Source organism: Candidozyma duobushaemuli, assembly GCF_002926085.2.
Source record: "Candidozyma duobushaemuli strain B09383 chromosome Unknown D_B09383, whole genome shotgun sequence".
Lineage (NCBI taxonomy): Eukaryota > Fungi > Ascomycota > Pichiomycetes > Serinales > Metschnikowiaceae > Candidozyma > Candidozyma duobushaemuli.
This window is the reverse complement of record NW_020289898.1, coordinates 30,001-56,168: the sequence shown is the minus strand read 5'-3', so window position 1 is coordinate 56,168 and position 26,168 is coordinate 30,001. Positions and strand designations below refer to the sequence as shown.

The window sequence follows — 26,168 nt, the reverse complement described above, 5'->3', positions numbered from 1 at the left end:
CCCCTATTTCAAAAACCCAAGCCCGTTCCAGGCGGAGTGTGGGCAGTGCTGATGTCACCATCCCGGTGCCTCCCACACCCGTTTGTGACACTTTTTTTTGTGCCTCTACTTGCTCTTCTCAACGGTGTAGCCGCACAGCACCCTTGCTGGCGTGCATTGGACCGCTTTCAGTGAGAAAGATCCGTGCACGGAGACAACGTAGAAACGAAAACCACCGAAAACAAAGAACCGTCAGCGTTTCGCTGGATTCATTCTAGAACTCCGCCTGGCGTGCTTAGCCGCGCAGCCTTAGCCGTTCGAAGCTAGCGCGAGTTGGAGCAGCACGAATTTGACAGAAGTGAGGATCTGGAGGCCGATGGGTTGGTGGAATTTTCGTTGATCTCCTTTCTTCAATCTTTTCCATTACAATTGATTTTTGCCCTTTCTTTTGCCCTTCGCTAGGATTGACCAGCAAGCACCGGGCGCATCCATCTAGAGGGTTCCCCCGGAAACTCTAAATGTGCTTCGGCTATGCGGTTCAGGGTCGTTCCGTCCGGGTGCTTCGGGTTTTTCGAGGATCGCCTGCGTTTTCCGGTCCCAGGCGCTGTATGGCTTTTTCGAGGCTGACGCAATTGAAATGGCCCAGTGGGACTGGACGGGGCTATATTTATCTGTTTTTTATTGCCCGCTGTCGTATCGTCAGAAACCGCAAGCCGCACGTCAGCCACGGAATATGCGGAGCCGCTGCAGTATACTATGGAGCTGACTAACAGGGCTGACCGCCTATTTAAAGGCTGGCGGTCCCGATTGCTCAGCCGTTTCTGGAGTTTTTTGTTCCTCTGAAAAACACATTACTGAAAATGAGCTCTGAGGCCACGGAACAAGAGCTACGGCCCGAGTCACCAGTGCCTGATATCCATGAGAAACCTCAGACAGAGGCAGCTGAGGACCCCTCCACGCCTGGGTTCCGAGACAAGGTGAAAAAAATAGCCAAATCGGCTCTTCGGGTTTTGAGGTCCATTTGGCTAGCCTGCGGGCTCTGCTGGGCCTTCAATGTGGCGCTTTTCATGGTCCAGCTCATTGTGAGCCGGAGGTTCGGCGCCGTGTCTGCGGTACCCTTCATGAGTATCCTCTTCACCATGATCGTCATTGTCATGGAGATCCTCCGGCGGCAGCAGCGCTTCCAGCGTTTGATCGCCAGAAAGGGCTCTTATCTTCAGATATGGTCCGTTTTCAAATACGTGATGGTCATTGCCTACTTGGGTCTCACCATTGGCTACATTGTCGTGCTCATAGCTGGAACCATCAAAAACCCGCTTAATCTTTCTAACGAGGATATTCACCGGCTCGACGTGGATTACACAGACCGCCTCACCATCATCATCATGTCCGTGGTGGCCATGTTGCTCAACATCAATGTGCTAGTCCACGTCTGGGAGATCTCCAAGAAGGGCAAGGTCCAGTACTTGATCGTCTTGGCCTGCCTCGTCAACTTCATCATCAGCGTGGCCGAAATCAAAATCTCCTCAAATGCCAATAACGATACTATTTGGCATAGCACCGACGACGAGGAATTCTCCTTGCCCATGCTATACATTTACACCGAATCCTTCTCTCTCTGTGGCTCCCTCATCGGACTCGCTGTCGGCGCTATAGTAAACGAGAAAAACAGATTATCCGATACCGTGGGCCAGTTTCTCTTTCTTCACGACGGCTTCATGCTAGTCTTGGCCATTTTGAGCTTGATCACCGCCATCGACTCCATTGTTCGTCAGCACGTCAGGGGCTACCTGGTCCCCACAAGTTTGAACGTCTTCTACTTCTACACATTTGTCTTGTGCCTTCTTCTCATATCTTGCTCCCGCTACTTGAGATCTAGACGTCCCCCATCCTACGAAATCGAGACCCTCGACCTTTCTCGCCTCACAGACGCCCAAAAGTCTGCTTACGCAAAGCTCATAACTTACAATACCAGTGCAAATAAGGGTGTTTCTGGAGAGTCTGTTATCTCCATGATGGAGGCCTACAGCAACAGTGAGCTTGACAATATGCATTGCAAGGTCTTGAGAGTCTACAAGTCGGAAAAGATAAAGCAGAAGGAGAGAGCCCAGTACAAGGCTGGTATTGCTGATTACGACGTGTGGGATGTTGTGGACCGTGAAACAACCATTTTTGACGAAGAGGCCACTTTGAATGAGGAACCCGTCTTCAAACCAGCACAGCCAATGTCAAAAAATAAAAGAAAAAAGCTCTTAAAGAAAGCCGCTGCTGGGAAAGCGGACTATCCATTGGAGTGTCCAACAGAGCAAGACATCAGAGAACAGGCCAAGTTCCACACCGATTTGATGGCAACTGAGGCACTTGTTCTCCTCACCACAATCGAATCCTATGATATCACTGCCACTTTGACAGGAAAACTCGGGCGGTTTTTGCATAGGAACTTTGGAGGCGCCTCGAAGAACAAGTTTCTTTGTTTACGTATTGGCCTCCTTGGTTTCCACTGGCCCTTCATGAGATCAACATTCTACTGTCGAAGCACCGACAAACCAGTTGCCAGGGCTGCAGCTGTGATGCATGCCTTGGGTAAATGGAACAAAAGTCTCCCTTCTGATACGAGATGTGGTGTCATGATTGACCCTACCATCACTAACACTCCTGTTGAGCAGGCAATTCGCCTTGGTGGTTGGTACGATATCAGCCTTCCTGCCTCGCATATCATCAACATGAAACCCCACAAGGGCAAGTCTGCTGTGGACTTCTTCAAGGCCGTCAAGTACAGAAATCAAGATGGAGAGTTCAAGCGCTCGAATGGTGAAGTCATCGAAGTCAAGGAACCAAACGATCAAGATTGCCAGACCATTATTGATCTTTGGGAAAAAATCGCCGAAGGAAGATCTGAAGGTGGGTACACTGCTACATTAGCAGCACCAGACAAGAATTTCATCAAGCTGATGTTGTCTACAGCCAATAATTCCGGCTACAGGTCGCTTCTTTTCCTCAAGGTTGGTGATGATGTTATCGCTTCTTGCATTTTGTTCCGTCTCGGAGATACCATAACCTCAGATATCCAGGGCTTGGACCACGAGTTGGCAAGACCAATGAAGGGCTACTTTGTGATGATGCAAGAAACCATCGCCATTGCATTGAAGGAGGGCAAAGACTTTGTCGATTTCGGCCCCACCACCGAAAAGGCAAAGCTCAGCATAGGCTGTAAATCAGTTCCCTTGACCGGTGCCTTGTTCACCAACTTCCCTCTTTTATCCTGGGCTGTGTCCATAGCAGCAGCTCACGTTAGGGTGTAATCTATATTTATTAGCATATAATGTTCAACGAGTTTAATGTTTGGGGTAGGAATTGTAGAAAGAACTTCTATTCTCTGCCTTCAGGGTCCTTCACTTCAATATCCTTCTCGTCAGGATTACTGCCTCTCAATCCCGCCTTCATCTTTCTCTCTTCAAGTGGAATGGGAACACCATCATCGTCCTCTACTGCGTTATTGGTTTCACCCAAATAGTAACTCCTTTGTAGGTAGGCTGCAGCAAGGCGAATAGCTTGTAAACTGACTGCAATTGGATAGAAGTAGAAGTTCACCTCTCTGTAAGCCTGGATTCCTGCTTGTCTAATAGCGGAATTAGAGTCATATTCTTCAAGATTGGTGATATTGTTGAAATAGCCTCTTATCTCTTCGTTGGTGACGTTACTTGGCATGTGTGCTCGTAAGGAGGTCTCCATTTGACCTTGCCAAATGGCTGTTGAAATGGTTGATCCTATCGAGCTACCAATGTTAGAAGCCAAGGACATGATGGAGATGGAAATTGCCATATCCCTGTGAGGAACCGAAGCCTGTAAAGAGACATTACAAGCTGGCACGGTGAAACCTCCTCCCATACCAGAGAGAATAGACGACCATACCAAAATAACTGTATTGCCACTTGCCAATCTTCCATCGATCATAATACCTGAGCCGATGATCTCCATGACAATTCCGAAGTACTGGTAGATTTTGAAGCTGTGGGTGACTCTCATGAGAGTTCCAGATACCACACCAAAGACGCATAACGCCATCGTCTAAGTGTTGTTATAGTAGGTCCATTCTTGGTTGCTCCAGTCTTTCACAATCCACACATATGACGATAAGTACGTGAGTGGAACCATACCGGCGAGTTGAAAAAAGAAGGTGATTATAATAGATCCGACAAAAGTTCGGTTCACACATCTTCTAGGCAAGATTGGGAATGCAGCCCAGACAAATTCATAAACAAAGAAGGAGATAAGAAGTACTCCACCAACAACAAGCATAGCTATCAAACTCGGGTTTCTCCATTGGTTTTCAGCATTTCTGTAAAGCGAGAAGGGCAATAAAATCAATGCAAACGCAAAGCCCAACAAAAGCAAGCCCAAGATGTCAACCTCAACCAAGACTCTCCAAAAGAGCTTTTTCCAGTTCTTTCTGAAGATGATATCCTTGTCTGGGCCTTTCTCGCTAACATCAAGACTCTTTTGGGCCTTGTTCTCGTAATAGAACATGATCGTGGTAGCAGGAGCAAGAACCACAGGCACAATAATGCAAAACATTCCGTAACCCCATCTCCAGCCTGTGGGTCCCAAATCTGACACAATGTGGCCGGCGTACCATGTGTTGATGATATATGGTGTACTCAAAGTGGATGTTGCAAGAGCTCTCCATTTTAAAGATGTCATATCGGCAACAATTATCAGACTCAAGAACTCCACGCCAGACTCACCGGCAGCTGACAAGGCAGAACCGACAATATACGCTGAGATTGTGGTACTGGAAGCAACGATTATGTAACCGAGTACGTAAAAGATCAAGGATATCAAGTAGGTGGCTGGACGTGAAACAATATTGGCCGTTCTTGCCCAGACGGGTTTGGAAACGGCTGTAATAAGCTGGACGGCTACAGAAAGGGCACCAAGGCCCATAGAGTGCTGCTCAAAATCAGAAGTAGCCCAGGGTCTCAAGTTACTAGTAACTGACCAGTCCAACGATATAGCCCAAGAACACAAAAGCACAGAAACACCCAAGATGATTCTCATTCTGAGCCCGTTTTCATGAGAATACAACAACTTCTTGAGTGCCTCAACCCGGTAGACTCCTCTATCAGTGATGACCTCAGCATTTGCATCCACTCGGTTAGCTATGATCTCTTCCACAACCTGATCCTGGCTTCCTCCTACCACCTTGACATCATTCGCTGAGTCATATCTCTCGCTGGAATAAATTTCGGAAGAGCCACTCCTTGTGTCATTGCTCTGTCGAGCATTTCTCTTATTCTCTGTAGACATTCTGGACAATAGCTTGATGATTCTACAACAGCAACAACCCTAGATATATAGGTTACCAAGCCGAGTATCGGCCAGGAACAAGGGCCCAAGGCGGACGACAAGCGGTGATCGTGAGACGAGAGCCCGTTTTGGCATTTGTCTAGGGAGTTTCCAAGAATACTATAATGCAGCGGACATGTGCCAAGGCACATCTATAGCATCTGCCAACGGCTGAATGGACTGGGCCACACGAGGCCGTTTGCTGATTTTGGGAGGTTAACTATGAAAAGTAATTGAATTTTCTTGATTTTTATGGAAGATCGAATAGACTTGTAGAGGACTTGGCTGCGGAGTATTCGACATATCACGGTCTTGCTAAGCTTTTTTCACCAAACAACACGAGCATTGTTTTGAAGACACAAGGCCGTTTGAAGCGCCGGCTCCTGCTTTGCCGTGCTTCAAACATTCAAAAGATTGTAACTATGCGGGGCTGTTGGAGAAAGGGATAGTTGATAAGATAAAATTTTACTGGTATGGCTGTAGCTCAATGCTCGTTACCGTAGACTCCTTCGTGTAATCGTCATGTCTTTCTATTTCCTATGCCTGGGGAATGTTCTCGATTTTCACCTTTCCGCTCTCGATCCACTTGGGATCAACCAAAGTATCCCTATACTGACAGGCGACCTTGAACGCTGTCTTGATTGTACCGTCACTGACTCCCACCTTCACACCGATCTTTGCTGGTGTAGTCTGGGCATCAAAAAGCAAGCTGGCGAAATAGATAACGGTGGCTGCCACTGTCGTGGGTGATCTTCCGGCTAAAATACCCTCTTCGGAGCACTTGCGAGCAATTGCTTCGGCCGCATTGGAAACGTCCATGTTTAAACCCAAATTGGAGCAGTATCTTCTGATCCAGACGTCTGAAGACGTCAGCATAGCCTGCTCGCTGTCCTTGATGAAAGAGTAAGCATTTGGATCGGCGTGACTCTTCTCCCTCAAAATCAGCATGACTATCTTAAATACCTTACCTGTAGTTTTGATGGGCACATTAGTAAGTGCCCAAATCTCTTTGAGGGATCTTGATAGCTTGGCCAGCTTGCAGCCCATGTAGATAGCTGCAGCCATGATAGACTCCTGCGACTTTCCTTTCAACACCTTCTCCTCGTATACTAGTTTGTAAACCTCCTTGGCACTGTCCACGACAATCTTGGGTAGCTGGATAGCATCACACATCTGTGATATTTTCGTGAAGGCCGTCAACAAGGCATTGTCTTTCTTGTCCACTAAGGATCTAGCCTGGGCTCTGCTGAGATCCCTTCCAGCTCTGACATTCTCAGGAGCGTAGGAAATCATCGTGGAGAGGTTTTCTGTATCCAATAGAGGGTTTCCGGCATCACCCACACGGCTAGGATCATCACCGTTTTGATCGTCGTTACTGAATGTTCTCCACTCCGATCTTGTGTCAACCACGCGATCACTAAGAACAAAGCCACAGTCGCCACAGACAATGTCGCCTTCACTGAACCTTTCTATTAGGTTAGGGGGATACGCTTTGCAGTCTGGGCACATGAGCGTGACATTCAAGTTTGGGCCCTTGAAGTCATCATCTTGCTTTGGTGCCTGGGAGTCCATATTTGGCCGGTATTAGGGGATGGGGGGATTATTTAAAGAATAAGTGAGCAAGCATGAAATGGAAGATACCTGGGGGACCAACTCCTTTTCCTGAGACGCTGATCCTGAGATAGCATTGGGATTTCTAAGTCATGTTGTATGTTTGTGCGGCGCACGACCGTTGGGGAAGCCCTTGGTTCTGAAGGCGGATAGCATGAAATGAAAAGCTATGCGGTTATTTTAGGGCATCTAGCTTTTTTCTGTACTTTAACTTCATTTGAATCCTTAAGTTTTGCTTAAGATTTTGTCAAGCATGATCTTATCGTGGATACGAGAAGCGAAGTATCAATGGAATGAATGAATCAATATCTCAGCACGATAGAGGAATCTAAGGAAAGTCATAAGCTAGATGGGATTGGAACATTTCTCGTGCCATTACAGTCTATTTTGCAAACTCAGAAGCAAACTCAGGAAGAGGCAGGCAGTCGTCTATTACTAATATACCTGAGGCTTGACATAACAATGTGGAGCTTCGTAGTTGAATTGTTACTTTGCCGAGTTAGTATACTGTTATGGGGATCTTTATGCAATGTTTGGCGTACGGCTGCCATCTGTGTGCGGCTCGACAGTATAAATGTAACATCTTATTCGAGGCTCAGAAGAGTTTCAATTGACCGATTCGGTTTATTCCTAAACCCTACTTTTATGATGCAATTCTTCCTTCTTTTGACACAAAAAGGTACCGAGTCTTTGAAGCTCTTGGGTGGTAAATCTTGTGTTTATCCATGGGCTTAGTTCGCTTAGGGTGGGACTCCAGCATGCACATATAGCCACATCGGGATTTGGATGCATCTTGCACATTTCCGTTGTTGCAAAGAGTGACGTGCGGTGAGTCAAACACTTGAAAGATAGTTGTATGATTGACTTTTGCAATTGCAAAGAAAATCAAAATTTTTTACTTTTAAATCCTCAAAGCCCGTTCAAGTATTACATTCCAACGAGAAAAACGTCAACAAAATAATGGTGAACGAAATACATCAAGCTTCATGTTGCGAAAGCACACCCACTCTGGCATAAATGGATTATCTGATCACATCACATACATATTACATTCCTTATCACATCTCAAAGATCTGTTTGCATGGGTATCTACGTGAATGAGAGTCCAAGTAATTTGCAACTCAGTTCTTGTTGGTGTTACCTTACAAGATCCTTGTCACTAGGAGCTACTTAAGAGGTACGTTTGGTCAGGAGCTACTTTCAAATGTACAAGAGGTATAACCAAAGAAGGAAAACTGCAATTTTTACGCATCTATGAAGATTGCATCGGGGAAAAGTAAAATTCAATCCGAGTTCGTTGAGGTGCGGCTCTCGAGTGACAGACGTCAAATATGCGCCAAGAAACCTTCAACGAACCTGAAAGATGACTTCTTTATGGGGTCGTGGCGGAGCATTGCAATTTTTCAACAACAATGATGCCATTTTAGCAAAATAGGGTCGTTTCGACTAATGATTAAATCTTGAGAAATGCGAGAAAGGCCCGTCATTATGCATCCCCGATGCCTATGCATATTTGAATCCGTTTTTCTGATGAGGTCCACCTGTGGTGGGTTTATGAATTTGAAGGAGTAGTGAAGAGTAAACTCATACTTTTTATACCCTTTTTTTGTCAATTGTATTCAACATGTCCTCTCCAAATCAGCAGGGCACCACGGTCCATGAAAAAGACTCAGAGGTAGCTCTCAATGTTGATATTGAAGAGCAAAGCCATGAATCGATTGAAACTCCAGAGAAATTTGCCGATGAATCTAATGAAGCTTATTCTGTAGAGTCTTTAGGTTCTGAAGAATTTGAAAAGTCTCGAGGAGTTAGAAGAATCGAGAATGTGAAGACTATGATGTTTACAGCTAAAAATGGAAAGACTATCATGGTAACCTTCTGCTTCACCCTTCTTGTTATCGCTTTCGTCTATTCCTTGGATGCCTCTATAACTGACAACTATGCTGTACCCGCTACCTCTAGTTTCAGCAGACTCTCGATGATTTCAAGTGTCAATATTGCAACATCCATCATTGGATCTGATTCAGCCTTTTCAAGCGAAAATCGCCGATATAACTTCCAGACCTCTTTGCTTCACCTTATCCCAATGGTTCCGGGACAGGCTCGCAATAATGGGCTCGTAATAGTTTTAGATTGGCGCCATTCAGTCCTTGATATCTGATCGCAAAATCACGGCAGAACCATAATCCTTGACAATTGTCCAATGAAACGCTGAATCGATTCTCCGTCTTCATAGCCATCAAAGGTTGAGATGCATATTGACGCAAGTTGTTAGCGTTTTAGCTTTCTAGTGCGGCGTATGATGAGTCTTACCCTAGAATTGGTATATAATCACACGACACTAACGCGGTTAAATAAAAGGAGGATTTAGTTATGTGACACATTACCTACAGATGTCAGATTTGCTCTTCTTTTTCATGAGGAACAAGTAATTGCCCAAGAGGTGAGACTCTACATCGGTCAAATCATCAAGCAGACTGATTGAACTATATTACTGCAAGTCATAAAAGGTATGTCCATTAGACCTTTGACTCAGCGGCTAATCCCTTCCGGCCGAAAATTTTCTTAACAAAGTCCATGATGTAGTCTTTGTCATCAGTGAACACCACCTGGGACTTTTTGCGTTCGGCAGCTTCATCCGTAGTTTTGCCCTCTGCCATTAATCCTTCGTCATCCAAGTTCTGAGCATCTGCTAAACGATGATCACGTAATAAGAAGATCCACACGAACATAGGGGCACAGAGACAAAGACCCGTGATACAAAGCTTCTTCTGAATCTCAGCATACGCTATACTGACAGCTCTTCTCGCAGGGGTTCCCCATTCCCACCGCTCAATAAAACGATACGGAGACTCGTAGGCCATATTAGCCAAGGATGGGTCAACACCCAATTCCACCATGTGGTTTCTGATGGTTCTGTGCATGTCTTGTGTCCAAATGGCACCTGAGATGGAGGACCCAGCTGCAGCTCCAATTCTGTAGAAGGCTGCAAAAATAGAAGTTACAATTGCCATGTACTCGTGGTTGGTGCATGCCTGGACAGATACTGCAACGACTCTGGTGTAGAACATGGTTGCAAATCCAAGAAGACACATTCCGATGGCAACACCGTCACGGAAATACTTGTCTCGAAGTCCGTCATTTGATCCCCTGAAATGAACGAAAACACCCATCGCAATACACATGACACAATTTCCAAAAAGCACAAACCCCTTCGTTCTTCTCACTCTCGCCAACACAAATCCTAAGATTGGGACAGCAATGCCTTCGACAAACCTACCCAATTGTGGAGTACGGGTAGCCACAAGCTCAGAAGCATTCATACCCACAAGTAACACCGGGTAAGCATAAGCATTTGGCATACGAGACATGATGTTGGCAAAAATCCCCACCAAGAAACCAGCCCACACTCCTCTGTTTTTCATGACCTTAAACGGAAGCATTGGTCTCTTCGTTACTTTGGTTTCCCAAAGCACAAAAATGGGGATGGTGAGAAAGCCAAATACAAGGGGTATGATGGTAGAGGCATCTTGCCATCTAGACTCGTAGCCTCCAGCCAACGTCAACGGAGCCAAGATCAAGCCAAAGCCCACAGCAATGAAGAGACAGCCAATGAAGTCGACTTTCCAGAAGATGTCATGCAAATACTGTCTGATCACAATACCAAGGTACTTCATGGTGGCAGACGCTCTGTTCAAAGAGTACCATTTATTGGATCTCATTTTATCGAGAAACCTTCTTGCACTTGGATTTGCCTCAAGAAACTCCTCTTTCTCTTCAGCACGGATTTCTCTCCATACATCCGTCTTGGATGCCAAAATTATCAAGGTGAGGAACATAACCATGTATGGAAGACAAACCAATGGAGTAATGAAAGCCCACATACCAATACCAAATCTCCAGTCATGATACTCCAAAAGACTAGAGGTAACCTCACCACTCGACCAGGTATTCACAATAGTTTGCATGCTCAATACACCAACCGCCAAAAGTCTCCAACGTAATGTTGAGGCGTCAGATAAGTTGATTTGCCATATAATTCTCATTCCAGCTGCACCAAAACCATACAATACTGCTCCAACAGCATATCTTTCAATATCGAAGGCATTGAATTGAATGATCACACCAATGACTCTGAAAACCAAAGCAACAATGAACAACTCAAACCGACCGAAGTTATCGGACAATCGAGCAAAAAAGGGTAATGATGCAGCACCAACGACATCTCTGATTACACTAATGGTCGACATTAGAGAGTGTTGTCTGTATGAGTCAGTTGCATACCCAGTGAACACTCTGAGAGCGGAATTCTCCAACATGGCGATGTACATGCAAAGGAAGATTGTGAAGTAGAAGCATCCTTTTGCCCACCAATTCGTCATTTGAGCCATGATTACCTCGGATTTGCGGATACCAAAAGACTTGGGTCTTACTGTGGAGGCGGCATCTTTGGAGGATTTGACCGATAAGCTCAGATCCAAGTCATTAGAAAGGTCCGTCTTTGAATCGTGGGTCTGCTGCTCGGGCTTAGTATCTTTCTGCTTCTGATCCATGTTGGAACCCAATATCGAGAACAACCTCTGGCAGCAGTGAATATTTCCTCGGGCAAAAGCATACCATTATATACTGGGCATTCAATGGACTTTGGAGAAACCGCTTATGTCGACAAGGCATCTTAAACTGCTCTTACGAGCTGCAAGTCCGGTGTGTAAGCTGCACAAGTAAGGAAGGATCTCGGGTATTTTTCGCTATGTTGCGAAACATCAAGGACCCTTTATTTTCCAATTGTGGCTTTTCGAAAAAGCTGATTTCTTTGAGTGAACTAAGGTTAACTATCAATTGCTGCTTTCCATGCTCCAGCTTAAAGGATGTCTGAAGAACGCACAGGGTACTCTTGGAAGGCGGGTACCAGTGTTGTCTTGGTACATCTGCTCCGCTTTATTCTCTATAAAGGACTTCGTGAATGAACTACTGGCCTTGGTATCATTGTTCTTCATGTCCGTTTCTCCGTTTACAGTTCCGTTGCTTCTTCGTTTTGGGTAGATGCTATCTAGATTCAAGTCTGTGAAGTGAAATCTGAGACCATTCACTAGATCGTTAAAGTTGTTCAAAATTGACCTGACCAAAAGTTCGACGGTTTATTCTTGGAAGCATACCACTCTCTCCGAAGTTATCAGTCGGTGTCAATGTCAGCCGCATTAGTCACGCATCAAACTGTATCATCCGGGATCGTGTTGAGTCGTATATACGCAGCTGAAGACCACCAATCTGACTTCAAATCTGTCAGAACTCTCAGAACTTTGATTCACACTCCACAAGTTTTCCACTTTTTTAACGTAACAATAGGAACTTCAATAGCAGCGCGAAGGGCCTTTAGGGTGTATTAAATTGCTCATATGTCTTGGATTTTGTTAATTTCTTGAACAAAAGAAAAATTCGTGGCAGACGAGCCAACTCTCTCTACAGCTCATCTACTCAAGGTAGCTAGATGCGAAGCGGAACTGTCTAAGACTAGATCCAATTTGCGTAAAATATCAACGGTTTCCTACTTGCTCAAATCGCACCATACCGACTCCACAAAGTGCGAGTGAGAGTCATACACGTTTTTAAGGCGGCAACAAATTCAAAAAAAAAGATTCAAGCACTTCGTCAGTTTTCCGTTCATGCGACTATGGTCCATTACTGGGCTTCTGTACTAAAGCACTCTTACGTCAAATCCCTCTTCCACTGTGGAGTCGACACATACCTCCAGATCTTTTTAACGATCACTAGGTAACACCTCTCTACATCTTGTAGATGCTACTCAATGCCTAAGCAGTTGTTTTCACTTTACGGCAGTGTTGCAATTGAAGCCCTGAAAATTTTCTGTCGACTGCTCGGATCAAAATCGTTTATTTAAAGACCTTCGAATCTCCAAACGTAACCAACTTATGCAACTAGTGAACACCTGAATCGCAAAGCTTTGTGTGATTTATGATGAGTCCTTCACTTGACCAGTCGTTCAGCACACCGATGTCGGTACTGCACCCCTTCGAATAACTTTCGTAAATTACACATGCTCTATGCGGCTCGTCAAGTATCCTGTAGGGAATGAGAACAATGTAGGGCAGCGAGATGGTTTAGATTAGATGAATCCGATAACGGAAAAGGGGTTTGGTGATCTACTCAAACGTGTAAGCTTAAATTACGAGAGATCTCTGGTCACTTTCATGGCTGGATAAGATGGCTAATATAGTCCATATTTCACCGATGGGTGTGCGAAATTGCAGCCAACAAGGGTACTTATGGTATCTTTTTTCTGGTATTTCATCGCTTGAAACCCTACCTTTATTTCTCTACATAATTCTCATGGTGTCTTCTAGACTGATCCAAACGGCGAAACGGTAAATTGTTGGACCGCCGCTTACGAAATACGCACTGTGGTTTAAATGGAACAATGACTCCTCTTTGAGTGTTTGACATGTGCCACGTAGAAGGGGGCTTCGTAAAAGTAGGTAAGATATTTGAGGAATCCATTGTTAACTCAGAAGAACAATGCCAGGTTTTTTTTTTTTTGAAAATTACACGGTAATACTCTTCGACGAACCTATATATCCGGTAAACACCGACTTCCAGATGAATGATATAAAGGCTTCCTCCATCTTGGAAAACTCAGACAGCAACAGGTTTCAAGAAATGGACGACCCGAAAACGAACAGTCACGTAGTTGAGGGTTTCGAATCGAGGCTGTCTCAGACCTCCTCAGAACCAAAGGGTGCCCCAATGGCTGAGAAGTCGTTGGGAATCCGGAAGTCAGAGCTTATCATCTCACAGTTGGAAGGTCGCTGGCACAGAGGCCTTTACTTTTTTTTCATTTTCATCGGGATGTACATCACTACCGTTGATAATTACACTATCAACATATTCATTAGCTATGCTACAAATTCATACAAGCAACACTCACTCATGGCCACGATCGGCACAATTGGAGCTGTTGCATCCGCTGCTTCAATGCCTTTTTTTGCCAGGGCTGCTGATGTCTTCGGGAGGCTTGAGTTGTTTGTAGTGGCTATGATATGCAAGGTTATGGGAATCATCATACAATCGCAGGCTTTAGATATCCAGAGGTACGCTGCTGGAGCTGTCTTTTATGCTTTTGGTAGTTCTGGAACTGTGATTGTGTGGCAGCTCTGTGTGTCAGATGCATCCACGTTGAAGTGGAGATTGATGGCACTCGCCCCGTTATGTATGCCAGTTATCATCAACACATGGTCCGTGGGTGATATCACGGACCAGCTTTTAGCAAGACACGGATGGGAATTTGGTATCGCTCTCTGGGCATTTACCACCCCTCTCGTCTGTTTGCCTTATATGCTTACTCACCTCCATTTGATGTGGAAAGCAAGCAAAACATCGACGTGGACACAAATTGTAAATGAGAAAAGACAAAAGTTCCTTGACGACAGTCCCACGGCCAAAAGGTTTCACGATAATATTCTTGCCAGCACAACATGGCTGGAGAAGCTTGTGGCAAGACTAAAGTTCATCTCCATTCATGTTGCTAAAAAATTGGTGGTGATTCTATGGGAGATGGACTTTATTGGTTTTCTTTTGTTGGCTGTGGTCCTCGGTCTTCTTTTAGTACCCTTGACTCTTGCCGGAGGTGATCACTTTAAGTGGCAGCAAGCTTCCACGATAGTTCCGCTTGTGATGGGGTTCGTTACCATCCCGATTTTTGTGATTTGGGAGAGTAAGCTTACAAAAAAACCCATGCTTCCATTTGCAGTGATGAAGGACCGTGGTGTCTGGGCAGCATTGTGTGTCGGTGTTTTCAGCACACTTATCACGTTTATGCCCGGCAGTTATGCCTATCCTGTTTTGCTCGTCGGTATGAACGCTTCTGTTAAGATTGCTACGAGAACTGCTGGATTAAACCAGTTCACGGAGGGCATCACTGTTCCGGTTCTCGGTCTCATGTTAACCAAGGTCAAAAGAGCAAAAGTCTTCATCATCTTTGGCAACTTCATCATGTTCATTGCTATGGGATTATTTGTGCATTTCAGAGGTTCAAACGATGGCATCAGGGATAAGTACTACCGAGATGGTGTTGCCATTGCAATGTGTATCTCTGGAGTTGCTCTGGCTACCTTCTACAGGCTCACGTCTGTCTCCATTCAATCATGCACCAATCATGAGTATATGGGCCCGGTTACTTCCATCTTTGCTACATCTTATACTATCGGTATTGCTTTTGCAAAAAGCATCTCGGGTGCAATTTGGACGCAGGAAATGCTAGGTGAAATTACAACTAGAATGATTAATTTGAATGTCGATCCCAGCCTAGCAATGATCGCCTACGGTTCACCATATGATTTCATCGCTCAGTATCAATGGGGCTCACCAGAAAGGGTTGCAGTGAGTACGGCGTATGCTGCAATACAGAGAAAACTTTCCATTGTTGGACTTTGCCTCTGCGTTCCTATTCTTGTTTTTATCCTTCTCTTGAGGAACCATAAGTTGGTGGACTCTCAAAATATGGACGACGAGAAGCAAAAGCTGCAGAATACTGACGATGAGAAAAATGCTGCAGAGCGTGAAACGTCTCAGATCATTTTTAAGGATGACGAAGACCCTATCCTCAATTTCCTTAGAAGGCCACTTGGCTTTTTGAAGTAGGGAAAATGACACAAAATCAAGGATCTAAAGCCTTACGCATGATGAGTATTGTGAAAGCCAACCTCATGCAGCCTAAAAATCTACCAATATGTAATTAAAAAAATTGTTGGGATTTATGCGCCCTCAGATGCATGCCAAGCTAAGCAGACCCTTGATTCTTTTGCTTTGATGCCCTCGTGCAGCCAATGGTCTACTTATCGGTAAGAATCGTACAGGATACTGCCCCTGGGCGTTGGTCGTTGACGAGGCGCTTTCTCCATATTATATGGATTTGATGTTAATTTACCGTTGAGAAGGTCTCTTTCGGTTAAATTTGAAGGGATTTTACGCTTTCTTAAAGAACCTCTAAGCGAGCTATAGTATGTAGCTGACCCATGCAACTGTGGCTTTTTCAACAAGGTTCACAGTCACTCCCTGATCTTGACTCCTACCACATTTGAAGGAAAACATGATATCTTTGCTCACATGCCGTTGCGGGATTCAGATTTTGGGGGCTGCGTGAATAGCATTCTTAATTGAACAACTCACTAACAGTGTGGACCAATGAGAACATCACCGACACGGACCAGAACTGCCAAGGCTCATAATTGTCTTCAGCAAGCTAAATTATGTACCTGCGCTAGTTGACGGTTAATGGCTCATGCACCATTTACGAGAGACCCGCCTCAATAGGCAGCAAGTAGACAGGTATAAACGGGGAACAGAGAATTTTAAGTGGAGAAGGCTTCACGCCAAGAGGGCTAAGTTCTGTGATAACAGCTCGTATGTGAAAGAAATGCCATTGGTTCAGAACTGGCGGATTACAGACATCATTGTTGTTCAGAACGAATCTGAGGCAGCTATGAAAGCTTGAAAACTTCCAAAGAACCTTTGCAGCACTGATGACGGACTCAAAAGTGACACCTATCTCAAAAGAGGCCTTCAATATCTGATGTTTTGATGTCACCAAAGCTCACAGCGCCGATACTAAGGATTGTGGTTCCCAAGTATCAGAAACGTCTTGGGACCTTCCAGCCGCACCGGTTGCTCCAAAGTCTTTTGGTATTCGAAGTTCAGAGCTCATCTGATGGAGTGGCGATTGCTATGTGTATCACTGGTGTTGCTCTGGCTGCGTTGTAGTTATCAAGCCCTACTTCAGCGAGCTTTCAGGAAGAATTGGAAATGCAAGCGAGAATACCACCCCACCAACTATCGCAATTGCCTTCTCAGGAGGGGGTCTAAGATCCATGTTATTGGGGGCTGGAGTGTTGAGTGCCTATGATGCTAGAGACCTCGATTCCCAGGATAAATTGGGTGGTTTGTTGCAAAGTACCACATACATTGCTGGATTATCTTACTTCAGTGTCTATCCAGTCATGTACAAATCACGAATACATGGGTCCGGTGACGGCCATTTTTGCTACCTCCTACACCATTGGTGGTGGATTTGCTGGAAGCATTCCTGGTGCAATCTGGACCCAAGAGATGTTGGGTGAAATCGCCGCTCAAATGATTGAGTTGGGTGCTGAACCTAGCTTAGCTATGATTGCTTATGCCACACCTTACGACTTTATCGTGGCTTATCCGGGGACCACCTGAAAGGATTGCTGTTAGCAAGGCTTATGCCGTGATACAAAGAAAGCTTTCCATCGTCCGTGTTTGCCTTTGTGTTCCTATTCTTGTTTTCATTCTTCGTTTGAGATACCACAGGGGTATTCTCAGAACTTGCACGATGAGAAGACCAAGCTAGTTGCCTAAGATCAAAAGGAAAATTCGGCAGCTCGTGATCAATCACAAATAATTTTAAAGGATTACAAGAACTACATCTTCATGTTCTTCAGAAGGATGCTCGGGGTTAACATCAATGAAAGCAAAAATTGATTAGCTCCCCTGGAAGTCATCCGAAATGTCATCGTATAATTAAAAATCGTGCAATTTTCCAGGGCTCGTTTACCTTCTATTGTCTTATTAGATGGTAGCACAATTTTGAGCTTCACGTATAATCTGCACTCTGAACCTCCTAGTCTAGGATATGAAACATGGCCAACCTTGCATGAAACTTAAGCTGGGGCCAAAATTAGTAGCCTCATAGTGCTGATAATTTTAGGACCACACCATCTCCCTGTAGCATTGACTGTCTCACCTTCATTCGTTTCAGCAATTGCAGATTTTCAATGGCATTTGAGCGTGAAATTCAATAACTGACCTCAAGCCCACGTCCTAAGCCTATTCTGCGCTTCTTGGAATCAGATGAGGTTTATGCGGCGCAGCCGTTTGCACTTGGCATGTTTTGCTGTTGGGTTGGCGTGATCAAACTTTTCAGGCGCGTTCAATATTACCGGAGGTAGTAAGTTAAGCGCATACTTCAAGGCAAAGCTTGAGGATTTGGTCTCAGAGTCTGAGTCAATCGCAAGATAGACCCCATGGACAATTTCATCTAGTACTTTGATGAACAAGAAATCCCGGCTCGTAGATGGTCATTTCTAAGCGCAATGGCGTGTTGATACGTGCCCGGGAACCGAGGTCTAATTTCCTGCGTGTTTCAAAATTTCTAGAATTATGTGTAGCCCACATCTTGAGCATTGTTCCGAACCCGATGTGACGATCGCAGAGGTCACTAGACTTTGCATGTTGCCCGGGCCCTGTTTCATGCTAATACTATAAGTAATTTAAATTGTGAATTTCACTTCGTGAGACTGGTCACACCGAATTTCGGACTTAGGCGATGAGGTGTAGTTGGACCGAGGAAGTAAGTAGCCTCAGCCGCATTTTTTCTTCGTTTAGATGCATTTCGGCAATAAGGTGCATATTTCGGTACCTGAGCGCATCTTCGCTAGAAGAGTTGCAGTGACATAACGTGGCTGAAAAAATAGAGCCGAGGGAAGCGCACAGACCGTTTCCATCCTAGCACATCGAAAAAACTTCCGATGGTCTTGAAATGCTCGGCCTTGGTTCTTCAGTGTGGTCTTCGAAGACTGGGCAATTTTTTTTTTATTTTCTTTCTCGGGTTTTGCTGCCTCGGTATGGCAATCATTTGAGCCCTCGCGTCAAGTCCTTTACGTCCGAGGGTTTTGTTCCGAACTATCAACGCCAAGCCTCAGCTTAAGGGTCCCTACCTCTGCTCATCCCGGGCGTTCTATATCTTTCGATCCAATGAGTCGATCAAGGGAGGCTGTGTAGTAATTCAGCAGCCTTCCAAAAACCCTGTTCAAAATAGCTTTTTAGAGCTTAAGCCGGTGATAACGGGAGATTTTCTAGATTGATCGGTCCGGGCGCTTATCGATGGTGCAAAATATTTGCGCCGCGTGCAGAAATAATTCTATTGTTGAGCTAAGCCTGCAAACACTTGGTGGATGTGGGTGTCCCGCCACGAAAAAACCGTTGCTGTGGCTCTGCATTCAATCGGATAATTCTGTAAGGATATGTGGGAATAGTTCTGGGTGGAGGATTTACTCGTCATCGGCCGGATAAGCAACATTCCATTCGGGACGTGGTCATCTTCACCATCTGTAGCTGCACGTAGATATAAATTGAAGGCTCTGCACCAATGCATAGCATTTTTCATCCACCCAATTATTTATTCATACTTCACTCAAAAGCGGAAGCTAAAGTATGATTTTTTCAAGGGATCCTGAGAGCTCCAGTCAAAGAGATATCGTCACGAGAGGTGACTTCCAACTTTCACCAAAAAGGTCCGATGGACAATCGAGACCTCAAGCTGAGACTATATGCTCCCCTGGCGGCAGCGCAACTCTAGCTTCTCCAACATCAGAAAGCCAAGGACCTTACTCCGAGCCCACCCACACACCAGCACAAAGCTTCATATCTGGTGCTACATCACAAAGAACTAGCGAAGAGTCCTTCCTGAGCACGACGACCAACAATTTCAACGACTCAAGCCTGGAGTCCACTGATTCTAAGAAAGGCAAAGAGACCCCACAGCCAAAGCCAACTGCAAGAGACCTAGACTGGGATGGTCCAGATGACAAGGCAAACCCTCAAAACTGGCCAGCTTTTAAAAAGTGGTTCATCACATTCACTGTTGCCCTAGACTGTCTTTGTGTTTCGTTGGGATCGTCTCTTTATGTTGAGGCCGTTCCAGATTTGATGATTGAGATGGGTGTCTCGCAAACACTCGGTATTTCTGGCTTGACATTCTATCTTATAGGATTGGCATTGGGACCAGTCCTTGCTGCGCCGGTATCTGAGATCATCGGACGCAGATGGATTTACATTGTTTCCTTGCCAATAGGCATGCTTTTCACCATGGGAGTTGGCCTTGCCAAAAACATCAGAACCATTCTTGTTCTCAGATTTTTCTCCGGTTTCTTCAACTCACCTCCAATGTCAGTTGCAGGAGGTACAGTGAGTGACTTGTGGAGCAATGACCCAGCCCAGTTGGCCGTCGCTATGGCCCTTTTCTGTCTTGCTCCTTTCTTGGGCCCTGTTATTGGTCCAATTGTGGGTGGATTTGCGGTCGACAATCACAGCTGGGAATGGACACAATGGGTCCTCTTGATCTTCTGCGGTGGAATCATGCCACTCCTTGTTTTGTGTCCTGAAACACTCAAGCATGCCATTTTGAAGAAGAGAGCAATCAAGAGAGGTATTGAACTTGACAAGCCCAAGATGGATCTCGCTCTTCTCAAGAAGATTGCAACGATTTTCCTCTTCAGACCAGTCGAGATGTTGATTGTGGAACCTATCGTGTGTCTCACCTCCGTGTACATCGCTTTCGTGTTTGCAGTGTTATTCGGTTTCTTCCAAGCATACCCTATCATCTTTAGGGGCATTTATGAAATGAACAGAGGCGTGTCTGGTTTACCCTTCATTGGTGTTGGTGTCGGTTTGATTATTGGTGTGCTCGCATTTATTCAATTTGACCACACTTTTTTCCACCCAAAGAACGAAGATGGATCTAGAGTCAAGCGTGATGAAAATGGCGAGCCTATCGAGCTTGCACCAGAATCCAGATTGGCCGTTGCAGTTATTGGCTCAGTGTTCTTGCCAATTGCCTTGTTCTGGTTAGCATGGACATCGAGAGAGTCGATTCACTGGATTGCACCAACATTGGCAGGTGTTCCCTTCGGTTTCGGCTTGATCTGGGTCTTCTTTGGTATTGTCCTTTACTACTCCATGACGTACCCTCCTCAGTGTCTTGCGTCTGCATTGGCGGCCAACAATGTTTTGCGTTACAGTTTGGCATCGGTGTTCCCACTTTTCATTTTTGACATGTACGAAGAGCTCGAGGTCGATTGGGCTACCTCTGTGTTTGCCTTCATTGCATTGGTGATGGTGCCAATCCCATTCGTGTTTTACAAGTTTGGAAACAGGCTCAGACTGAAATCCAAGTACAGTTTTGAGGCCGAAGCTAAGAGACTTGCAGCTGAGAAGGAAGACGAGGACAGTCAGGAAGCCTTCGAGTTCAAGTTCAATGAATCTGGATCTATCAGAAGTGAGCCCAATGAAGGGGCAGGTTCCCCCTTCGTTCCATCCACCAGGACCATGACCGCTGACGATATGGTTGCTGACAAGGCATAAGCTGAGAGTAGTTTTTTAATGATCACAATAGAAATAATAGACAAATAATTTGATAATAATGTAGAGCTTGCGATCTATTCAAATCAGCAGGAAGGAGCATCAATGGAAATGGAGCCGTGGATTGATTTGGAAGAAGGCTTGCGTTGTCAGTCTCTGCTAGTGTCATACCAGCATGACTTTTCCAGAACCGGGCTAATTGTAGGGACATCACACATTGCCAAATCCCGTAAACGACTCAACCGTAGCCCTAATTAGACGATGCATTTTCAGTATGCGTTTCATCAAGGAGATCAATCGAAAAAATTTTAATTCACAATTGTTTTGTCACTTTGGGTCCTCTATGGCTCCACCCGTCTCAACATTAAGTAGGAGCAACCTAAGGTGAAACGCGCGTTAGTAGTACTACGCATCATAGTTATAGAGCAGTTGGAGTAAGCTCCCATCTTCTATAACAAACCATTCTTCAAGAAAGAAACCTTAATAACGATATTCCACTACAAATAGGTAGCTTCATGAACTTTTGTACTATAAGGTGGGTCGAGCCTCGGTGGAGTAGATGAGTGTCTTTATTCAACACTTTAGAAAGTAAAGCGTGATCAATAAAGCTCAAACAGGGTACTCATAATAGATAATCCATACCCAATGGTTACAACTTTTTGGTATTCTGATCTCTCGTCTTTGGGAGCAAGCAAAGAAACTTCGCAACAGCAGCACCACCCCATATCTCCCGAACAATGTATAAAATTGAGCTAAGACTTATTGGACCATGTCGATAAGGATATAGAATACTTCGGGATAGCCTTCTGTGAGTAAATCTAGCAAATCTGATTTTTGAAGTTGTTTTTAAACTGAGCATTTATCTTTCGTGTTCATAATCGCACAAGTATTACAGAATGCAAAGCCAGGTCTCAGGATAACGGAAAGACAGGAATGTATGGCTTTAAAAGAAAAAACAGAAAATTATTAGAAGATATTAAAAGCTTTTTTAGGTTTTTTCTTGGGAATTGAGAAACAGAAGGAGGATACACAAACGTCTGAAATGAGTGTAAACTAGAATGACATGGCTGAAGTTTCTCTTGATTAGGCGGTTATATGACAGTGTACTGATGGTGATTTTTTTCCACCACTGAACCGTTCACTAATGATTTGGGGTTTTTTACATTGACGATTAGACAATGGTTTACGAACAAAGGTCAACAAAGAAGCAAAGGCAACATATAAGACAAGCTTAAATCGGGACTTGATAACTAGCTAAATTCTAGGAATCGACGTTTTTGCTTAAGGATTGACTGCTCTGGACCAAGTAAGCTTGTCACTGAGTACAGATAAGTTTAATGAGAGCATTTGAGGCCCCGGAATCTATACATTCACTTTACAAATGGAAGACCGCCAGCATCAATTCCGCTTGATGATTTTCCATAAATAACCCAGGAATTCAGCATCAATGCCAATGATATAATTTACAGCTGATGATAACCTGCGTTCCTCTATTGCGGCCGACAATTGCGCAGATTTGGGTTTGAGAATACAGGCCAGTATTGACAGCGCAAACCAAGTCCAGTCCCAAAAAAAGCACTAACATAGTAATTGCCATGCTTCAGAAGATCACTCGAGGGTAATAGCACTTTTTGGTACCTCGTGTAAACGGAATTATGGTCGATCGTGAGAATCTCACAGAAACCTCCAATATAGTAGTATCTGCTTGTCAAAACAATTGTCAGAAAAAATACCATAGTAGTCATCACGTCAGCAGCTTTCAAGTGAGGGCACTTTTGTCCTTCTTGCTTCATTGTGCTGCGAGGTATGAGCAAATCTGAGATTGACACATGAGGCATGCTGTTCGTCAGCACCAAGGCTGGTAGTACCTGAGGGATAGCTTGGATTGTATTCTCTGGACCTGAAATGGACGCCTCGTGTATCTTGTCCATGCCTCTGGTAATGCTGGCTCCGTTTACGGAGTACTTTCATCATCCAGGTCAGGCGAGCTAATGTGGATGTCTAAGGAACCACAGACCTAGTTGGATACCGCCATAGCAACCTCTTGACTCTTACTATCACACTGAAGCTGTTAGATCCCCAATTGCGCCACTTTCTGTGCCCTCAGATTTATTGTTTTTATCAACAAAGACTTGCAACCCGATGCCACAGCGTCTAGCCACTTTCAAAAGAAAAGCCCCAAGAGCTTATGAGCTTAACTTAAGCATGAAAGGCGTGGAATGGAATATTTCCTGGTGTGGCTCCCGGTATCACTTTCGTTACCTTTCAAACGGAAATATGTCAATTTCACGGATGAATCACACCATGTGGAAAGGTGCTATGGACAAACAAATAACACCATCGTGATTTTTGAGCTCTTGTTGCTTTAATAGGCTCTATTTTGGGAAAACCAGGATCATTCGAAATATAGTCTTTTCTGGAGTAGTAGGTCTTGATTATGGTGGTTGTTTTTGACCGCGTCAAGATATCTTGGTGCACGGGTGTGCCAGCGCCAAAAGACGGCCTCAAACTAGAGAATTGAATTAGAAAGAGGAAAAAAAGCGAAAATCTTCTACTACGACATTTGATGATGAAGCTTTCTTTTAGTTACAGTCAGCGTGAATTCTTTCCGGAATGTATTCTGCTAATGTCATAAGCACTTGTTATCTACCAACTAAGGGTTACAAAGATAGAAGATTCTACAACTGATAAAAAGATATATTTATATTCATCTAGACAATGGTGCACATGAAAGGAACGGCACCACGACCAGCGTGTTTGTTCAAGTTGTTGTCCTTTGGAGCGTTGTTCTTGTTCTGAGTAGTTTGAGCGGCCATATTGATTTCTTTGTTTGATGATGGTTAGGGAGGGAATTCGTCCGGTATTTATATTCCAAAAGCTCTCGTAAAGCTTTCGTAAATTCAGGCTCTTGAGTCTCATTAGACTTCTACTTTGGGTTCTCAATGACTTGGTGTTTCACGATATTTCCCTATTCGGCGTGGCAATGGATTAAGGTGGAATTGTGAATAAAAGGACCAATAAAATATCTCTTTCAGGCAACAAGTGATATTATTCCTGAAAGATTTGCCTCCTCTTCTTCTTCCTAGTTTCAAGTTCTCTTTTTATTTTGTTCTTTGGTTGTGAGCTTAGTAGTACTGAATATTCTTATATCAGGGGACTGATTAACAAAGATCAGTACGAGTTAAGCAACAACTCAACTCGGTACGGAAGCCATTTATTTTCCCATTTGATTAAAACCTGAGTAATCTTGATGGTGCTAAGCAAGTAGCAGGTAATGTTACTTTCCATATGCAAATGGCGCAAAGGTGTCATCATGAAGCTACGAATAGCCATGACGAGCCCCGAGGTAGCTATATTTGTTCACTCACAGACACCCAACACTATTCTGAATTTTATTATAATTTTTTATATGGTTCCCAAGGTGTTAAATGTGAATTACAATATCGACCTCAAACTCTTTAGACTTTGGATGTCAGGTAGAGATAAAACTACTTAGAGCTGCCTAAATATACTACTCACTTCAAAGAATCTTTTGATACATTGTGGACGTTAAAAACTACCGTTGTGAAGCGAAGGAGAAGTTATAGGGTTCACAATGTGAGATCATATCCTTCCTAGACTAATAGAAGGCATCTTTCTGAGCTCAAGATTTTGGCTATTTCATAAAACCTATCAGTTGCCCTTATGTTGTTGGCTATTATGAGGTTAACAATCGTTGCAATAGCAGGCTCTTTGCAGCTCAGAGCTTCCTCAAAACCCAGACATCTTTCCGCTAATAGCGGAGATGCGTCTCAGGTGAGCCACTAGTTAGTAGCTTATGATTACAAGTCATAAGCTTTAGATGAAAATGATACTAGATTTTTTCTTGTCATTATTATCACTGCTCTCTCAGTTGTGGGATATCCTTGGTATGCTCTATTTGCTGTGCGTTGACAATGTCAGAATTGGGGTACCCACTATTCATCATTGCACTTGTTGCTATTAAAGTAGCCTACTTCGATGCAAACATTAAACTAATTCTTCCACATTAGAAACCCTGACTCTCCTCTTATCTCACAAATGTAGTCATTTGAGCAAAATATTGAGAACTCAAATTGAAATCCATCATTCAATATTCTCATCTTTAGGAGCAGCAAGGGAACAGGTGCGTGTTATGCATTATCAAATTGATATAACCCTGCTTTATTTTTTTAAAAGAGAATTGAAGAACACCCGTTTTTTGTCCAAAGTTCAAATTGTAGACGATAAGTTGAGAGATACTGACGTTATAGCTCAATCACAGTTAATAACATCAAACTATGGCGAGAACCGTCTATTTAGGTATCCTGACGATCTACAAAGGTGTCAAAATGCAAAAAAATTAGCTAATTATAAATCCCTTGGACAATTTCGATTGATAAGATGCGATTTACATCTTACTTTTCCTGCAAACGTCACATCTCATTTAGGTATCAAAGCTAAGCAATGAGACTCTCAGGAGAAATTTACAGCATTTATCCCAAGCGTTTGGATAGCTTCACTTCACCTTTTATTCACTTTTTGATTTTTAGCATAGTTTTTAAAAGTAACCTTTCTGATGTCTACTCAAAGTCGCACCACATATACAAAATGAGTACCCAAATTTCTGACATCTCACCAAATTGTGAAGAACGTCAAAGATACAAAACAAATTAATTTTGTAACTACGACATCAAGTGTAACTAATTTGTGTTGGTTATTTAATCAAATAAGTGAGCCACTTCTCTGCTGACACGTGTCACCCCCAAAAAGTCGCGTAGCCACCAGCAATTACTGCAATCTTACACCCCAGAATTGAGAGAAGTATCAACTACTTGCCATAATCAAAGTTCGCCCGAACAGATATGAAAATATGGCATTGAGGTGTGGAGAACAAAAGGATGGGGAGTGAGATAGGGTTACGGATAAAAGGATTTGAGGAGTCAAGAAAAGGGGGTGATGAACAATCAGATATCAAGCTAGATGGATGAAGCTGGTGAGATAGGGCAAGATGAAAGGCTTTAGTAAGTAACGCTATGTCATGGGTACAAATGGCAAGTCGT

General features: G+C 44.0%; 9 protein-coding genes across 9 annotated transcripts; 5 read left to right on the top strand and 4 right to left on the bottom strand. All coding sequences in view use genetic code 12, as the record gives it.

The window, feature by feature from the left end:
- Window positions 1–839: 839 nt before the first annotated feature.
- Window positions 840–3,281, top strand: CXQ87_003622 (uncharacterized protein; the record flags this gene model as incomplete). Its single annotated transcript, XM_025482091.1, has 1 exon — window positions 840–3,281. One exon carries the CDS (start codon window positions 840–842, stop codon window positions 3,279–3,281), a length of 2,442 nt encoding a protein of 813 aa, XP_025336709.1.
- Window positions 3,282–3,348: 67 nt separating this feature from the next.
- On the bottom strand, window positions 3,349–4,005 carry CXQ87_003621 (uncharacterized protein; the record flags this gene model as incomplete). Its single annotated transcript, XM_025482090.1, has 1 exon — window positions 3,349–4,005. The coding sequence occupies one exon, from the start codon at window positions 4,003–4,005 to the stop codon at window positions 3,349–3,351; it is 657 nt and encodes a 218-aa protein (XP_025336708.1).
- Window positions 4,006–4,047: 42 nt separating this feature from the next.
- CXQ87_003620 (uncharacterized protein) lies at window positions 4,048–5,286 on the bottom strand (the record flags this gene model as incomplete). Its single annotated transcript, XM_025482089.1, has 1 exon — window positions 4,048–5,286. One exon carries the CDS (start codon window positions 5,284–5,286, stop codon window positions 4,048–4,050), a length of 1,239 nt encoding a protein of 412 aa, XP_025336707.1.
- Window positions 5,287–5,862: 576 nt separating this feature from the next.
- On the bottom strand, window positions 5,863–6,897 carry CXQ87_003619 (transcription initiation factor IIB; the record flags this gene model as incomplete). The annotated part of the gene is made up of 1 exon (XM_025482088.1): window positions 5,863–6,897. The coding sequence occupies one exon, from the start codon at window positions 6,895–6,897 to the stop codon at window positions 5,863–5,865; it is 1,035 nt and encodes a 344-aa protein (XP_025336706.1).
- A 1,663-nt stretch (window positions 6,898–8,560) lies between these two features.
- Window positions 8,561–9,421, top strand: CXQ87_003618 (uncharacterized protein; the record flags this gene model as incomplete). Its single annotated transcript, XM_025482087.1, has 2 exons — window positions 8,561–8,924; window positions 9,330–9,421. The coding sequence occupies 2 exons, from the start codon at window positions 8,561–8,563 to the stop codon at window positions 9,419–9,421; spliced, it is 456 nt and encodes a 151-aa protein (XP_025336705.1).
- A 34-nt stretch (window positions 9,422–9,455) lies between these two features.
- CXQ87_003617 (uncharacterized protein) lies at window positions 9,456–11,489 on the bottom strand (the record flags this gene model as incomplete). Its single annotated transcript, XM_025482086.1, has 1 exon — window positions 9,456–11,489. One exon carries the CDS (start codon window positions 11,487–11,489, stop codon window positions 9,456–9,458), a length of 2,034 nt encoding a protein of 677 aa, XP_025336704.1.
- Window positions 11,490–13,551: 2,062 nt separating this feature from the next.
- CXQ87_003616 (uncharacterized protein) lies at window positions 13,552–15,591 on the top strand (the record flags this gene model as incomplete). The annotated part of the gene is made up of 1 exon (XM_025482085.1): window positions 13,552–15,591. One exon carries the CDS (start codon window positions 13,552–13,554, stop codon window positions 15,589–15,591), a length of 2,040 nt encoding a protein of 679 aa, XP_025336703.1.
- A 1,226-nt stretch (window positions 15,592–16,817) lies between these two features.
- CXQ87_003615 (uncharacterized protein) lies at window positions 16,818–17,169 on the top strand (the record flags this gene model as incomplete). The annotated part of the gene is made up of 2 exons (XM_025482084.1): window positions 16,818–16,899; window positions 16,934–17,169. The coding sequence occupies 2 exons, from the start codon at window positions 16,818–16,820 to the stop codon at window positions 17,167–17,169; spliced, it is 318 nt and encodes a 105-aa protein (XP_025336702.1).
- A 2,013-nt stretch (window positions 17,170–19,182) lies between these two features.
- Window positions 19,183–21,111, top strand: CXQ87_003614 (MFS transporter; the record flags this gene model as incomplete). Its single annotated transcript, XM_025482083.1, has 1 exon — window positions 19,183–21,111. The coding sequence occupies one exon, from the start codon at window positions 19,183–19,185 to the stop codon at window positions 21,109–21,111; it is 1,929 nt and encodes a 642-aa protein (XP_025336701.1).
- Between the last annotated feature and the right edge of the window lie 5,057 nt (window positions 21,112–26,168).